The sequence below is a fragment of the Falco punctatus genome, assembly GCF_963210335.1.
Source record: "Falco punctatus genome assembly, chromosome: 8".
Lineage (NCBI taxonomy): Eukaryota > Metazoa > Chordata > Aves > Falconiformes > Falconidae > Falco > Falco punctatus.
In genome coordinates, this window is record NC_137588.1 from 7,117,486 (window position 1) to 7,133,472 (window position 15,987).

The window sequence follows — 15,987 nt, forward strand, 5'->3', positions numbered from 1 at the left end:
CTCCAGCATGGTGAAAACCTAAACCATCTGCACGCCTGAAAAAGAAACAGTGCAAAACTTCCGCCTTCTCACCTTGAAAGCATGCCTACAGTTACATATCCTTGCCATTATATCTCATCTGATGAGGGTTTTGAAAGTATCCTTTGCTTTGGTATCTGAGCACTGAGTGTAATCACCACACTTTAGCCTGTTCTCAGCAGTGTACATTTTGCCACTTTAACCTAAAATCAGTGAGTAGAGTGATAGAAGGGGCCAGCTGGACCTTCCAGGCCTGGCCATGGAACTGGAATAGCAGGAAACAATCAGGAACTGCCTTTTTCCTGCCCTTCCTCCTTCTCTGAAAGCATCTTGGAAAGGCACGTGTTCTTCAGCAGATCATAAAACATACAAGAAAGTCCATCACTGCTTATCAAACTCCACTCTAAACACATCCTATAGCGGGAGAACCAGAAACTGAACTGTGATTTTGCATTCATTTATGCCTCTGGAAAAAGAACATTTTGTAACTAGTATCAAGACCTATAGGGCAAATCCATGGGGCAAGTCTATGGGGCAGCCTTGAGGATCTGCTCTTATAGTGGCAGAATAAATGGGGCTGTTGGCCAAAGGCACTGGAAACCCAAACGCAAGGCAGCTTAACCAACCCCACTTCACTGTTACGGCAGCAGGTCAAGGAGAAGAGCGACCAGAGCTACATCCCATTCGCAGGAGGGGTTGTCTTACGGTCCTCACCATCCCATGCTTAACTCTGCTCTCAACAACAGGTCCCTAGGCACTAATACCACACAATAAATAAATCCCCAACATATTTAACGTTACATCTGGAAAAATATCCTTGCCAACTGCATGAGCATGGGAAGAACATCTGGCAAAGAAAAATCATCCAAAACATCAATTTATAACACAGGGTCTAGAAAGAGCTTGAATCAGTAAAGTAAAAGCAAGTATCGATGATCACCTGAGTTTTTACCCAAGGTCCTGAGGGACTATCATCTCTGTCCTTCTAAAGTTGCTGTTTTGACAATGTTTCCTATACAATGACTACTACTTCACTACCTTTAAGTAGCTGGCTGACCCTGAGATCCTGATGGAAGGTTGTCGATTCACTGCAGAATGACACTTCTGTGAGCTTGTGACATGAAGATAAACAGCAATGTAGAGGCACTGGAAATCAAAGGAGCTCAGGCTGCTGGATGCAACACCGCACTCAAGCGCATAACCTCCGTTAGGAAGTTCAAGGAAAAACAAAAAGACCTTTCTTCTCCCTTTTCCACAATGCTGGCAGAAGCAGTATGCAAACAAAAACACTGGTTAAGTGGATCTTGGAGGGTTTTCTCTGGTCATACTGCCACCATGGGATACGGAGTAAAAAGCAGGTAGGAACTCCTGCATGCTGTGCATTTTCAGATACTTTACTGGGCCTTCAATAACATCATAATCACTGCAATACGGCAAGCAGGCAGTCTAGAGATCATTCTGGTGTCTTTTCCTTCATGATCACACAGATATATTCACAGGCATTGCATCAACCACCAACCAGCACAGCAACACAACAGTTTAATTTAGCAAGTCCTCCACTGTTGCTCCTGGTCACTCTCAAATGCTCAAACCCATTTTACAGTGAACAGAAGATTAATTTAACCACTGCTCTTCCAAAAAAAATCCTATAAATCTTTCAGGTTCACATGCTGGCTTCATCTGAGTATCACAGTCCTTGTCCCACCACCACCACAGTGGTGACTGAACCATTGGGATCGGATCCCCACAACAGCCTGTGTAGCCATCAGTTTCCAGAGGTGAAACTACCTTTTCCTCTTCTCTCCACGTTTTCTTATTCATGCTACGGCAGTGGTCAGGAGACTTGACCCAGTCCCAGGCAGTCGGGAGGAGGACTGGCCAGCGCCTGCCTTGTCCATTAGTGCTGGAGGGAGAGCCGAGCTGCCACAGCAGATCCGGTGTGCTGCAGGAACGACTCAGACAGGATAGGATTACATATTCTGCTACTCTCCCATCTGTGCGATGGGGCCTCTACACGAAGAAAGCCGAGTCAGCAGCTACCTTACAGCACGTAGAGACATGGATACAATTTTCTGAGTAACGCACAGCACCGGACAGGCAGCTTGACGCATTTCACACCAGAAGAGGACAGAAGAAAACACACCCACTTTTACAGCAGCAATCACAAACTTCATACGGAAGAGAAAGGCCAGGTACTGACAGCAGAAAGAGAACAGTGCTGTTGTAAAACCCTTACCAAGGCGAGGAGAGACTCCCTTGTACGCTATAGGAAGAGGAAAGGCTTAAGTACAGACACTTTCCCCATGCAGAAGTGCCGCTGAGACCCAAGGTGTGTGTAACACAGATCAATAACAGAGGTAGAGTCAACAAACAGACATATGCTAACAGCTATAAGGATATATTGTATTTGCTCATGTAACAGCCACACACGCTTACCGGCCTCATCGTCCCACCAGTTGCAAATGAGAGATCACCAGTTAGATAACCAGTAGCTTAAGAATACACACACAGAATCACTGCACCCTAAATTTGGAGGGGAAGATCACAGGGGCAGGGAATTATGTGCACTCCATGAGCAATACAGTATTTCACTGCGGGGGAAGGGTTAGGATTGGCACCTGGCTTTATCAGCGCACTCATTTACCAAATCAAACTGTCCCGGAAAGCTGCCAGTTGCCCTTTAACTGTGTTCGTGAAGTAAAAATTGTTTAATGGGGTCTGGGATTGGAAGGATATGGATCAGATCCAGACGAGATTTGCCAAGTATTCTTCGTACAGCTATGCGGCAGAGAGACAAGAGGCTCCGGGTGTGGCCTGCAACGAAGAAAGCAGAGAAAAACTATTGAGCGACAGAGAAAGAGAGAAGGGTAAGTGTGTAAATCGTGCTGAGCTCCGGCTGACAGCTGAGGAGCCATCTACCCTTTCCATATGCCGAGGCTACGTCCTGTGCAGCGACACCAAGGCCGTGCAGGAAAGCTGAGCGTGCTCCTCCATGAGGGTGCGAAACCTTTTCGTCGAAGACTTGGAACAACGACAGCTGCTACACGGGCAGTCTGGAAGGGCAAGCTGGAGACTGCATGGGGTTGTGACCACGGCGTCAGTCCCTGCATGACAGGGTTCAAGAGGTCACTGCCAAATCCACAACAGGCAAGGCTGTGAGAGGCTTAATACTATTCAGGTAATTTTAAAATTATGTGGACTTTATTTTTGCCCTGGGAAACAAAAGCACTGATGGCCAGCTCAGGCCTTATCCCAACCTTCTCTTGAGGCCTTCTTTTGAGTTCATGGAGAGCTCTTTCAGCACAAGGGCAAGAGGATGGTGGTGTCTATGTTGATTCAGGAACTGGACCTCCAAAGGCACCACTCCACTATTCCGCACGTTCTGCCTGAGGAGTCCCATTTGCCTCCTAAACCCATGCTTAATGGAAACCACCTGCTCCAGCTTACGTGCACCTCTTCTCAGCAAAAGTCCAGGCTGGTTTAAAAACCAGGTATGCGCAAAGCTGAATAACTTTGGGGTGGGGGCTGGGGGTTGTATCCCACAGCCTGAATCCCTTTGAAATTTCTCTGGAGTTCAAGAGGGAAACCCCACTTCCAACCCTGGTGCAAAGCCCTGGCCTTCACCAGCAGAGCCTGGTGGTTTTATGAGGTGCTGCCCTTGCTGGAACAAGGGTGCGCACTGTATTGATGTTTCTTTTATAAAAAGAAAGAAATAGCAGGTAAATTTAAGCATGTTCAGGTCTGAGGCTCTGGTTTACTTCTTTTGTAACTCATTTGCTTCCCGCAGGATGTTAAATTCAAAGAGCCAGCCTTTTCCCACCTTTCTCCACCACCATCTGAGCTCCCTCCTGCCACTCGCTACTACTGTTTGTGGCTTTACTTCCTACGAAGCCTGTCCAGATACAACCACCGCTTGGGTCCCTGCAGAGCACAGGGTCAAATCAAGAACAGTGAGGGCACACCTGCATGGCTTTGGACATGCCATATGTCACTGGACATGCCATAACCTGCCTGTAGTCTGCAGATCCAAAGCCCAGCTCTGACAGGAACGCACTGCTTAAACCTTGTCTCAGGCTGCTGAGAACGTGGTTAGGCAATGGAAAAAGAGCTGGGAGAAAGGTAAAAAAGATAAAGACAGAGGTTGGGCTACTGGGATAGGTGTCGATGGTAGCTGAAGAGGTAGCTCAAGAGGGAAAACACCACGTGAATGTACAAAATGCAACAGGAAAAAAACAAGGAGTCTAGCTGGAGGCTTATGGGGAAGCCATTGGGTTGAGTCATCAGTGTTGACAGAGCCAGAGGCAGGCAGCAGCTCGGCAACACTGAGGATCCGTGCCAGGGAGCTGCAGACGCCAGCCCCACGGTCCTCTCCTGCCTGATGCCTGCCTAGCCAGCAACAGCTCTTTGGGAGCCATGTCAGGGGTGGTGAAGTCATATAATTAGCTTAACAGCTTGTTAAATCCCAGTTATCTTTTTTGCGTGTTAGAATTGCTTTACACAAATTTTAAGTTAGGCATAACCTGTTTACACAATCTTTTTGCACTTGGACGAAGGTACCTGAACAAACAGACCCAGATGAGGATGGTAACACCCATCCTACCACCTTAACAGCTCCTAATTACCAAATAAACTCTCCAAAGAGTTCTCCTGAATCCAGAGCTAAATAAAACCAGTGCCACTTCAGTAAGTCAAAGCCACTTACCCCTTGCTTCTTTGAACACCTGCAGTGCCTCAGGGTTGACTTTGACCCTCCCTGTGGATTCAACTCCCAAGGCTTCCACTTTCACCAGGTTCAGATTGGCTCCAAAGTCAATCAAGAGGTGGACAAATGCCGCTTCACAGCCATGCCGCAGGACAGCGTCCATCACGCACACTGGGGAGCCCCGGGAGAAGCCCTGGATGTTGATGGGCCCACAGCAGTTAAAATCCGGGTTGGCTCCAGCCTGGAGCAGCAGCCGAAAGCACTGCAGGTTGTGGTAGGCTGCACTGATGTACAGGGGGCAGACCACCAGTGTGGTAAGGGGCCGCAGGGAGAGGCTGGGGACCCGCGAAGTGAGGTGGTGGTTCACATCCACATCTGCACCATACCTGAGTGGGGGAGTGAGAAGAGCGGAGGTTTGGAAACAAAGGCAAGAGCACAACAACTGCAGCCCAGGGTGACAACGTGGCAGCGGCTGAGGCTGAAGGACACCCGGAGGGTGAGACCCTGCCTACCTTTGGTACCTCTGGGGCCCACCACCCAAGAACCGCCCATACCTACCCTCAGATGGGCCTGGGGGGACTTTCTGAGTGGGCATGCCGTATCCAGCACGGTCTGATCTTCACAAAGCTGTTTCTCTGCCCGCAACAGCCCAGGCTTTGGAGAGGGGAGGAGTAGCTGACTAACATCTTTCCTTGCCCTCCTGAAGGATGTGCCAAGCACGGCCTTGGCACAAGGGACGGCTCAGCCCTGAGCCAGCACCATGTAATCCTGGATGCCAAAGAGCCGGCTGGGGAGCGGGGATGTTTCCAAATGACTCAGTTGAAGAGATGCAGTGAAATAACTTCCCCACCAGGATAAAACAGGCCAAAAAGCAATACAGGCAATTGATCTGACTGTCACAAACAGCAGGGAAATGGAAACAGAAATCTGTGCTCAACAGCGAAACATGTATGACAAAATCCTGCTCCCGAAGGAGCTGAGGCGGTTGAAATCCCATCAGAATCCCATCAGGGAGTCAAAAAGAAGCCTTTTCCCTAGTATTCAGCTCAGCTGAAGGGATGTACCCGCCAACTTTGAGCACGCAGGAAACTGGAAAAACACAAAATAATTGCATCAGACCTTCCATTCTCCCCATCCACCCTGCACAGCTCCATTCACAGGTTATATATTACACTGGTTACTGCACGACAGATCACAGTTCAAGGCCAGCACTCCAAACCCTGAAGGGGGAGACCTCCAAGAATTGCAGCAGCAACCCTCTCAAGCCTTTTGCAACTGGCTCCTGCCTCACCCTACCCCACAGAGAAACCCAAACCTCGTATCTTTGCCGCATGGTGCCATGGTGTCCCAACTGCTCCATAAGCCCTGCGGCCAGAGCAAAGCGGGCTCGGGCTCGCTGTGGCGCAGAGAAGGCATGCTAACAGGCTGAAGCCCTGCTCAGTGGACATCATCATCATGATGAAACAGAAGCAGCGCCTGCAGCATACTTCTTGGTAAGTACAGATGGCAGTAAGTTGTGAACGAGCAGAAAACAGGGCTGATTGGCTTCGGCTCTTTTCATTTTTTTGTAGCAAGTGAAGAATGCGGCCAAATAAATGGGAACAAAAAGGCCAAGTGTAGCTTTCTAGAAAAGCATGAAATTTGGAAAATGGCAATGCTGCGGAAAGAAGAGATGGCAGAAATAAGCATTTATTTCCCCCAGGCTGGGTAACACCCAAGCAGTGGGGACACTAACTCCCATCTACTTCACACGCGGCTTGGATGGGAAGGAGGAGGAAGACAACGCAATTCCCTAAGGAGTAGCTAGTTTTAATTGCAGCACTGCAAACCAAGCAAAGGAAGGAAAGCACTGTCCCTTCTCCCCATAGAGAGATGAAAGGTTCCTTCAACCTGCCAGCCCCCTTCCCAAAACCACAAACCAAGCATTCAGAGAACTAGATTTTTCTGTCTCCTAGATAGCATTATGTTCCTTTCTGGAGTTAACAAAAGAAATAAGGAAACAACCTGGGGACGAATCCTGCCTCAAGGCAAGCACAGCTCTTCCGAATCCAGTAGGGCCTGGTCCCTATCCAGCAAATACTTAACCAAATGCTTCAATTCTGAGGATGGGAATGGCCTCATTTAAATTAAACTCACACAGAACAAGGGCCAAGGAAACTCGCCTAAGAGCTGCAAATGGCATGCAGTGTATTTTTACCCCAACTCAAGATCTGCCAAGCATGAACATCTTGACTGAGATCTCAGGAGACCGGTGGGGTGGAAAAATGCAGGAAAAGGATGGGACTAGGCAGTAACAACACTGATGAGCGTGAGCTGGTTCTTGCACCAGCCACAGAACTGAGCTTCGTTTCCCAGGCCAGGCAGCTGGCCCAAGGATCACCGCACACTAAGGGGACGTTCCCATCCATCCCTGGGGACGTCCACAGCACTTTGCTGCATCTGTGTCACTTCACCTGTGTTGGAGCACAGAGGGCTAAATAAGAGAAGGTGTCTGTTCTCAACAGGCAATCGTTTATGTTCCCTGTAGATAAACCTCTTAAAATCAGACTATGTAGCATTTGGATAGTCGTCTGTGCTGCTGTGGGACTTTCGCAGGGCTGTTGTAGGTTTGCTGCCTCCTATGGCCGTGGTCCTCACCAGACAGCAGGTATCCCTTCATTTCAGTCCGTTTTTTTTTTCCATTATCATCAAAATTCTCAGTGGAAACCCCCAACTCAAAGCAAAATACAAGAGTCCACTTTTATCACAGTTAGGCATGCACCTGAGGCATCGGGGTGATTTGTCAGGCATCTTTTTCACCATTTTAGTGTGGCAGAAGGATCCTTAAGATGCTGGGTCAGCCCTCAGTTACGCTGCAAGTACAATGCTACAGTCCGATCCCATTGCAGCATGATCACATCACAAGCTGTCAGGAAAGTAATCTATACCCTGGCAATATAACCGTGCATATTTCCGCCAGCCGTCTTATAAAATGGATCACCATTCCACAGCTACGTGTGTATTTACTATTAATGGACACAATTTCACTTATTGCTTGGTTAGCTGGTTCAGCAGTTGTAGTAGTAGTCAAGAGCCCTGATTGTGCTACCATACGATATAAAGAAAAGAAATGAACCAGGCGATGTTTAGACACCTGCAGCGAGCCTGACTGGGCTGGGCTTTCTCTTCAGGGCACAGGCTCTCTCGAGCTGAGTATGCTGAAGTATTTCTTTGTATCTCAGTAAAAGTATCTTCCTCATTGCATTCCCCCTGCCAAATCCTTTAAAACAACATTTTAAAAATCTGAGCGAGCTCCATAACATAAGACTGTGTGTTAAAGTAAGCAACTCTGAATGTATCTTTGAAATCTCTGCTCCAAGATATTTGAAATTTTGGGCAATCTGACAATTTGGTATTAGCTTAGCAGCCTTGGGAGAGACATTGTCTAATAAAAAGATATTGGACAAACTCCAGTTAATTTTTAATCCTGAAAGTTTTCCAAAATCTTGCTTTTAATATTGCTGGCAAGGTATCCCAAGGAGCAGACACATAAATCAATGCATCAGCTCTCCATGTGCTGCTGAAATACCATTTGCTACATTTCACCCTGCCTTAGCAGATATATCAGGGGAGATTCTCAGGAATGCAGCGTGTGAGCTGAACCTTGTACCAACGAGCACGTGGCGATGGGGATATCCTTCTCTCAGCTTGCTGAGAAAGGAGCAAGAAGAGGGGACTCTTCTTTCTTTCTTCTCTTCTTCTTTCTCCCCATCTTTCTACTCGTCAGCTTCATTAAAGCTGCACTTGTATGAAAATTAACTTCCCCACAAGCAAAAAGGAAAGGAGAAAATTCCCAAGTATTTCTAATTTCTTCTATTCTAATCCATTTGGTTATTTTCTGGCATTTGTGGACATTGAAGGGATTCCTTGGAGAGCGCTCCTGTGTGAATCCAAACACCCTTTCTTCTCTTTTACCATTTCTTTCTTCAACCTGTATTTTTCCCTTAGTATTTGTCATCAATGGACAATACAGTTGCTCAGCATAGTCCCTTATACAAAAAGCTTCCAATTTAGAAGGAAGTACCACAGCATGCCACAGAGGAAGAAACTCAAATTTGCACAGCTCACTGCTAGATCTTGAACCCACTCGCTGCTCGTGGAGGGAATTTCCTGAGGGATAGGCGGCCACCAGTTACACACCACCCAGCTAAGGTTACTATTCATCTCAACAGAGTGATGGCCATCACTCCCTGCCCCAGAGATGCCACCCCTTCGATGAAGCTGTGCATCAGGTGTCAGGCAATGGGAGACTAATTAGGATGCCACGGAGGGTGCCCTAGTGAAGGGCAAACCCAAGCAGCCAAGAACAGCCAGTGCCAATGACAAGCATCTCTCCCCCCAAGGACAGAAAACGGTCAAAGCAGCAGAGTTAAGCAAAGGAGAGATGTGCTTCCAACCAATTTTTGATTCGCTGGGGAATCCACCTCACTCGTAAACCCAGCCAGAGACATGGAGCTGGCATTCAAAACGGAGGTGGGGGGAAGATACTTTTTAAGATTTGGATCTGTCTGAAGAGTGGATGGTGGGCTCAGAAACAGAAAACTTTTCTCTTAGACTTTGTCTTAGAAGAACAGGCATGGGAGTCACACGGCAGGGCACAGATCAGGGCCAAGCGACAGAGAACACGAGGATGTACCTTTGGGCGCTTCTGCACCAGAACTTGTCCGTATCTTAGCCAGCTTCGCCAGGCCTGTGGAGGCACTGGGCGTGTGAGGAGGGAACGGATACGCTGAGCCCCATGGGGGAAAAGATCCCAAGGCAAGAAGGTAGAGCCACCCCTCTCCCCACCAGAACCATCTTCAGCCTGCACCCAAGCTCTCACCTGATCAGCTCCCGGAGGATGTCTGCCCGGCCCACGCGTGCCGCATGGTAGACAGGGGTGCTGCGGTGATGCCGGCTGCCGTTGGGGTCAGCCCCAGCTTCCAGGAGGATCTTGGCACACTCAAGGTGCCCGTTGACCACAGCTACGTAGAGGGCGGTCTGACCCTTCACATCCACTAAATCAATCTCAGCCCCTTTGCGGAGGAGGAAGTCAACGCAGGGGCCATGGCCAGCGGTGGCGGCGATGCGTAGCGGTGTGCAGGGCAGCCAGCCGCAGCACCACACTGACTTCTCATTGATCCGGCTGTCATTGGGGGGAAAAAAGACTGGGTCAGAGAAGCCCTTGTGCTGCCTTGCATCACCCCAACTCCCCCAGCCCCTAAGGAGGATGCTGGGAGAGCCCAAACTGCTCCCTTGAAGCTCTTCCTCCCTGTTTTGGCACTTCGTAACAGCCCTGAAAAGCTCCTGCCAACATCCTGACTAGGTGCTGCACATAGGTAGCCAGAGAGTACTCATACACTTACTCAAGTAGTGCCTGAAAGATGGGCTTTATCAGAGTTCTGCTGTGTCAGGAGCAGTGCATACACACAGTAAGGGACAAACCCTGCCTCAAAACTCAGTCAAAATCCCTAATAAAAAAATACAATACTCCCTACTCCCTTTTAACAGGGAGATATCCCAAACCAGCAGTGACTGAGTGGACAACCACAACCATTTAATTCAAGCTGCTGTAAAGAGGGTAGAAAGTCATCAAAGCAGCAGGGAAACAGCAAGAGGACACGGGAAAAGGCGAGCAATGAATGGAAATGCAGGCGAGCATCCGTATCACACCACTGGCAACATTCACTCACCCAAGCACCATGGATGACAAACACAAATCCAGAGAAAACTATCCCTGCCAGGAAGGAGCAAGCCTGGGAGGTGCAGCCATCCTGCACTGAGAAGCACGAGTAGGCCATTAGCATCCTTGTTAAACAGCTGTCCTGGCGTAAGAGCTTTTTCCAATGTATTGAAAGAGAAGGTTCATGGCTGGTGGCTGCTTAGATGCCATCTGAAATAACCTGTATTAGTTGTCATGCTCATCCAGATCTCAGGTTAGCCCTACAAATCCCATAAGCATCCAGACCTTCCTGTCAAATTCTCTGCAGGTACCATTTTAGCAGGAACACGCAGAGAGGAAGGGATTTCTTTAAAGCCAAGGTAGGCTGGCAAAAGTGCTCTTTAGACGGCGCAGCAATGGATCTGCTCTTCTAGTTCACTCCATGCAGGCCCACATAACTGCTGCAGGACAAAGCAGTTTTTATACAGTGCGTTTACAGTGTTCGCTGGGACAGTGATGCCACAATTTTTTTTTCCAACTGTGTTTTAGGAAAAGGAGTCGTATAAAGCCCACACAAAGCCCTCAGCTATCAAGTCTTATGACAAAAACACTCCCTTTAATCCCGGAGGCTTGGGGATCTCCATGCCATACCTACCTCCAAATGCAGAGAAGTCACTTCTCTGCGCACTCCATCACCTGTGTGATGGTGCTGCAGGCCCAACCCTCCCGCCAAACTTTGCTTTTTCCTGCACGGCAGGACGCCTGGCCCTGCTGCCACAGGGATGGCACAAGGCAAAAATGTCACACCAAGGGTCCAAAGAGCCCCAGGTGGCTGAGAGAGGGGCTGGCTCATTCCCTTTTTGCTGAAAGGCCGCTTTTTTTGAGGCTGGGAGGCAATCTGCACTCTAAGCAGTTTTCTCCACGATGCAGGAAAATTAACTATCCCCACCGTCACTGATTTAGCACCGGGCAGGTTTTGTAACGCAGGGTGTTTCAGGTTTATATATTCGACCGTAATCCCTTTGGTATGTTTTCCCCACCACAGCCAGGCTCCTGTTTTCACGGTGTTTCGTTCCTGGGCCCATCTGAGGGGAGCTCGGCCGCGGCCGGAGCCTTCCCTGCCGGGATCCCTGCGCACCCCCCCAGCCTGACGCCTCTCCCGTGAACACCGGAGCGAGGCGGGTGTCGGAGAGGAGCCGGCGTGCGGGGGAGGGGGGGGTCGCGCAGCCCCCAGGGCCTCGACGGCCACCCGGTGCCAGCGGGGCCCCGCGGCGCGGCCCCTGGCGGGCGCGCAGGCAGCCTGCGGCGGGGGTGCGAGGCGCCCCCTCACCTTTGGAAGCTCTCCTCCTGCAGCAGGCTCTTGAGGGTGGGCAGGTCCCCCACGTAGGCCGCGTCGTGCAGCCGGGTGTCCTCGCAGTGCTCGATAGGGTGGTCGCAAAACTGCTCCCGCAGCCACTCCTTCAGGTTACGACCTGCGCTGGAGAGAGAGCGGGGGGGGCGCCGGGCTGAGCCCAGGCCACCGGCGGCCCGGGGCGGGGGGCTGCGCTGCCCCGTCCCGTCCCCCTCCCGGCACCGGGCGGCCGCCGGGATGGCGGCGGGCCCGCTCCCCCCACGTTACCTGCCTGCCCGCCTGAGGCGGCGGGCGGGTCCCCGCCGCCGGGGGGGCCGCCCTCCGCCATCGCCCCTCGCAGCGCCGGGCCGGCTCGGCCTCCCTCCCCGCCGGCAGCGCCCCCCGGCCGCCGCCCGCCCTCCCCGGGCCGGCCTGATTGGTGCCCGCCGGCCCGGCGGCTTCCTGCCTCCGCGTTAAGGTGGTTTTCCCCGGCGGGAGGAGGGCGGTTCGCCTCCGCGCCGGCAGCCGGCAGCCACGCCGGAGCCATTCCTCCTTCAGACCCGCCCCGCCGCCGCCGCTCGGCGGGAGGGAGACTGGGGCGGCCCGGCCCGCTCAGCCCGGCCGGGGAGGCGCGGCGGCCGCCTCACCCGAGGGGGGCTCTGGAGGTTTCCCCTCAGAAGGGGGGAGCCGGGCAGGGCTCGAGCGGTGGGCGAGGGGCCTGGGGGCTCCTTCTCCCAGCCACCGCCCTGGCAATTCGGCGCGCTCGCCCCGCAGCCGCCTCACGGCCGCCCCTGCACCGCCGCGGGGGGATACCGGGCGCTGGGGCGCTGCTGCAGCGGGCAGCGTTTCGCTCCTTAGGCTAGGCGAGGTTTCCCACGGCTAAAAGCTGCAGAGGTTTTATCTGGCCACGCTCGTCCGATTCTCCCCGGGGTGTGTTGTCAGGTTGCCACCGGCCTGTGAGAGAGAGCGGGCGGCCCGTGTGAGGGGGACGGAGCTGGGAGGGGAGCCCGGGCGGGAGCAAGCAGCAAGGCGACAGGGTCATGAAAATGCCATGGGGAAGCAGCCAGGTCTGTGGGCTCTGAGCAAAAAGCCACTGCTTTGTGTAAACCCCACCAGGCAGCCTCAAATACAGCGCCCAAAGCTCACCCTCAGAAGGGAGCAGCGGGCTTGTGAGGTACCCACACGGGCACAACGCTTTGAGCATGCAAAAGCAGGAGGAGAAGGTGCGTGGAAAGACGCAGAGGCAAAAGGTTTGGAAGGAAAGCGGTTCGCACCGACCCTGATCACCTCCCCGGGCAATGCTCGCAGGCCAGCTGCTGGTCATGGTGATGCCCTGGTGCAGAGCTGCTCTCCGAGCATTTGAAACACACCTTTGGCTTCTGAGCGCACATTTTTGAGTCCCCAGTGCCAGGAGGGAATGGTGGTAATCCATCTAGCTTTCCTGCAGCTCCACTCCTGCTGCTCCGTGGCAGAATATCAATCCACCAACGCCAGACTCTGGCTGCAAACACGGTTTCCTGTAACTTATTATATGGGCTCGAGCAATCTGGAGGAGAGAGGCACGATCTGTAAATAGAACCCATTCGCCTTGCCTGGTGGAAGATCAAAAGGGGAATGGAATCAATGGGATTTTCAGAAGCCATCGGTTCTAGCTAGCACTGCCACCTCTCCCTGCCTGCTAGTCCTTATGCCATTAGATAAGGCAGACCTGGAGCCAAGAAACGTCCCCTGGAATGAACTGGCTGTCAGTCTGGAAACCTGACTCAATGTCTGTTTGGCCCTCCTTGAGTCAAAGGGACCAGATCTGGAAACCAGACAACAGGGCTAGGTGAAGCTCCAGCCCCAGCTTGGTCAGCCCGTGCTGCCCCATCTTTGTGAAAGGCTTTCTAAACATGGGGGTGAGAGGTAGAGCTTTCAGAGGCAGGCTTACCCCAGGGCTGGCCGCTCTTTGGGGAATGCCTTTGCTGAGTTTGCTCCATCAGGATGCTTGCAGACCCACTACTCTCCAGCAGACTCCTTCGTGTTCCTTCCTTGGTTTCTAACACCAACCTACAACTGCATCTGGCTAGAGAGGCTCTGTGTAACCCCCTTCTGTGTCTGCTCATTGGCAGGGAAGCAGCCATATACATCTCAGTTCCCTGTTGATGGCACAAAGACAGACTAGAGCAGCTTTCTAGCTGTTGCATTGTCTGCAGCCCTTACAGATTTAATGGCACTAGATTTAATAAGCTCCTCCAGCTGCAAAGCGTGTGTTGGACTGCTGGCCAGCAATGAGGTCTTGTCCGGAGGAAAAATGCATGTTAGTCCATGGGCTTTCATGCACATGGCCCCTAACAAAAAGGCATAATACCTGTGTGCACAAGGGGATAGTTACTGCAAAGGACAGAAACCTTTGTACTTTAGTGCCTTCCCAGCAAGAACGCAACGCCAGTTTTCAAAGCTCTTAGGAACAGGCCACTCCTGCTCAGCACAATTTTTCTCTAAAATAGATTTGTTTACTCACTCTGTGTCATTTGGAGCTGACTCTTCCTCTTCTCCCATGGGTACAGTGCAGACAGGCGAGAAAGGGGGGCAGAGGACACAGCAGTGTTTACTTGCAGTAGGGTAATTGTCCCCATAGACAAAGCAGAGCCCCCGAGAAGAAAAAGCGGCGGCTAAACAGGACAGATGAAGCTGGAACGCCAGTGTTTGGATGGCTGGTGTGATTCGAGGTTCATTCAGTTCTTGCAGCAAATGCCTCATTTAACTACTCTCTTCTCTCTCATCCACGTATTTATATGTATTTATGTACTTAAAGACATGCTGCAATGAAAGGCAGAAAGTTTTTACATACCACAACCCATTATACTTCCTAGCACAAGTTCACCTCCTGAACCAGGCTCTTCTCTCTCTTTTTCTTTTTTGTTTATTTTGGTTTTGTTTGTTTGTTTGTTTTCCTTAAATGCATGTGAAACCCAACCCATCCCAAGCTGACCTAACAAGTTCTTGTACAGGACTCTAGAAAGGGAATGGCTGTGATTGCTATCTCTGCCTTGGAGACGGCCAGCACTGGAAATCCATAGGTGTTTAAGAGAAAGCCCACGGAGAAATCCACTATGATGTAAATCTATATCACTCAAAGTGAGTGCAATGGGAAAACGTAAATTTGCAAACAGGTTAACATTTGGCCAAGACCTAGGAAATGCCTTTTCCAAGTCTGGAGAAATAATTTTATGTCCAGCTGCTCCTACTAGACGTACCTTTTACAAGCTGAAGGCATAGGCTGTGGGCAGCCCTGGCTGCGGTTCCAGCCTGCCTCACCAGGAGGCTGGACTAGATGACCTCCTAAGGCTCCTTTCAGCCTGAATTGTCCCATAATCCTAATAATAATCAGCTAATGCTTCCTGTAACTGGAACAGTACTGAAGTCCATGGACTGTTTCTAAAGACTGCAAAAGGCGGTTGCTGCTGGTTCGAGGTACACCGGGCAGATCCTCCGCTGGCACAAGGCAGCAGAGCTCCAGAGCAATCGGGATCAATTGGCTCTCTGTCTTGGAGCACAGTACCTCGAGAAACCTGCCCTGGCCAGGCCCACCACCAGAAGGGAGAAGCAGCCAGGGCAGGTGAACTCACTTGGCCCCCCTTCCCTCCGCGGCCAGCCGTTCAGTCTCTGTGGGTGGCCTCTCAGACTGCTGCATTGATCCCAGCCCACTTGCAAACCAATCCACCCAGCGACTCTCTCAAGGAGAGCTTCCAGTATCTAAAAATAGCCAGTAATCCAACACAGCCAACACACACTGAAGTCGCTCATTAGGCAAGACCTTTTCTCCAGCTCCTGACACTGAAGCAATGAAAAAGAAAATAAAAGGAAGGGGGGGTGGGGGGGGTGGGGGGGGAGGAAACAAAGAAAACTGATTCTCTGGAGGAGCCCTCGGCCATGGGCAGCTAGCTTAACCACTCCACATTCACTGACTTTTCCCACTGTCTCTCCTGAGCAGACACACCCTCCCACTTGCCATCCTCTCCCAACCACGCTCCTCATTCTGCAAGTGAAACGGAAAGTTCACCTGTCCTGGCTCCATCCTGCAAGGAATCAGCCCATCTATCAGGGCACCGCTAGGGTCCCTCCCCCGCAGGACCTGGGCACCTGCCCTCCAAGCTGCTGCTGCCTGCAGAGCCTACCTCCTCATCTCCCTCGCCACCAGCCCCCACCGCCCAGCAGTGGTCTGTGGGGTCCCCTATGAGCAGCATGCACTCCTAAAGCTAACAGCACAGAGCG

General features: G+C 51.5%; 1 protein-coding gene across 1 annotated transcript; it reads right to left on the minus strand.

Moving 5' to 3' along the window:
• Window positions 1-1,391: 1,391 nt before the first annotated feature.
• ASB1 (ankyrin repeat and SOCS box containing 1) lies at window positions 1,392-12,724 on the minus strand. The gene is made up of 5 exons (XM_080400694.1): window positions 12,019-12,724; window positions 11,731-11,872; window positions 9,582-9,884; window positions 4,721-5,106; window positions 1,392-2,832 (listed from the first exon to the last, which is right to left on the minus strand). Exons 1-5 carry the CDS (start codon window positions 12,275-12,277, stop codon window positions 2,699-2,701), a joined length of 1,224 nt encoding a protein of 407 aa, XP_080256820.1. The 5' UTR covers window positions 12,278-12,724; the 3' UTR covers window positions 1,392-2,698.
• Window positions 12,725-15,987: the final 3,263 nt, after the last annotated feature.

Coding starts and splice junctions, on each gene's coding strand:
- ASB1 (XM_080400694.1), bottom strand. CDS start 12,277: ATGGCTCCGGCGTGGCTGCCGGCTGCCGGCGCGGAGGCGAACCGCCCT. Junction 9,885..11,730: donor CAGGAGGAGAGCTTCCAAAG/GTGAGGGGGCGC, acceptor CCCCAATGACAG/CCGGATCAATGAGAAGTCAG. Junction 2,833..4,720: donor GGTGTTCAAAGAAGCAAGGG/GTAAGTGGCTTT, acceptor TCTTCGTTGCAG/GCCACACCCGGAGCCTCTTG.